The following is a 1026-nucleotide window of genomic DNA, read 5'->3' on the forward strand; positions in this document are numbered from 1 at the left end:
GTTCATTTTCTGTCTGTGATAGAAATGGATTGAAAATCATCTAATTCTATCATTTTTTTTACTTTCTTTGTGTGAAAATTTTTTTTTTTTTAAATCAACGACGTCTGTCACCTTTCTACTTTCTTCCTGTGATAGAATTGTTTGTTTTTTTCTTTTAATCAACTAATTCGGTCATTTTTCTACTTTCTTTGTGTGGTAAAAAAATGTGTTCTTTTTTAAATCAGCTAATTCTGTTGTTTATCGACTTTCTTTGTGTGGTAGATATTTTTTTAATCAATCAGTTCTGTCGTTTCTACTTTCTTTTCGTGACACAAGTGAAAAAAAATTCTGTCGTTTTTCTATTTTCTTTCTGCAATGAATTTTCTTTTTTTAATCAACTAATTCTGTCGTTTTTCTACTTTCATTTTGTGATGTCAGGGAGCGCCCCTACTGTGGTGCGCAGAAAAAGCGACAACAAAGAATGCCACAACTTCCAAATCAAGAACCTCAAAGAGGCCTTTGAAGATTACAAGGAGCTGGTGACCTTCAAATCGCTGCCTGCCAACGTTCCGCTGGTCAGCAAAGACAAGAAAAAAATGTCGCCAGAGGAAAAGAACGCAGTGACCTACGCTGTGGTCATCGAATCCAGAGGGATTATAGATGGCACACGGCTTTCGGATCAGCACATCAGTCTCAAAGCTCACAATCTGGTACAGCATTCGAAAAGTACACAAGTTACCAATGGCGTCGTAGATGAGGATCATGAAGAAGAGAATGGGGCTGTTGATGAGGAGGAAGAGGAGTGTGAGGAGAGTGAGGGTGAGGAGGAAGAGGAGGAGGAGGAGGGTGGGGGGAAGGAGATGGTGGAGGTTGCCATTAAAGCGGGTGGTTTATCATCATCGTCGTCGACTCATGGTGTGGCGGGGGCGGGTACTCCTGGTGGGATTAGTGCGACTTGTGGTGGGCTTACCTCCCCTTTGCTTCCGGTTCCTACGTCGAAGACGTCTACTCCTGTTTGAATGGGGATGGAGAGTTGGGGAGGGGGGG

At 42.3% G+C, this 1026-nt stretch overlaps 1 protein-coding gene across 1 annotated transcript in view; it reads left to right on the forward strand.

Annotated features, from left to right (window-relative positions):
* Positions 1-1020, forward strand: part of LOC101846908 — a 37334-nt gene extending 36314 nt beyond the window's left edge. Inside the window, exon 3 of the mRNA XM_005106086.3 lies at positions 418-1020. Coding sequence (XP_005106143.1) covers positions 418-998 — 581 coding nt within the window. The 3' untranslated portion in view covers positions 999-1020. The remainder of the gene's footprint in view (positions 1-417) is intronic.
* Positions 1021-1026: the final 6 nt, after the last annotated feature.

The sequence above is a fragment of the Aplysia californica genome, unplaced genomic scaffold (assembly GCF_000002075.1).
Source record: "Aplysia californica isolate F4 #8 unplaced genomic scaffold, AplCal3.0 scaffold00512, whole genome shotgun sequence".
NCBI lineage: Eukaryota > Metazoa > Mollusca > Gastropoda > Aplysiida > Aplysiidae > Aplysia > Aplysia californica.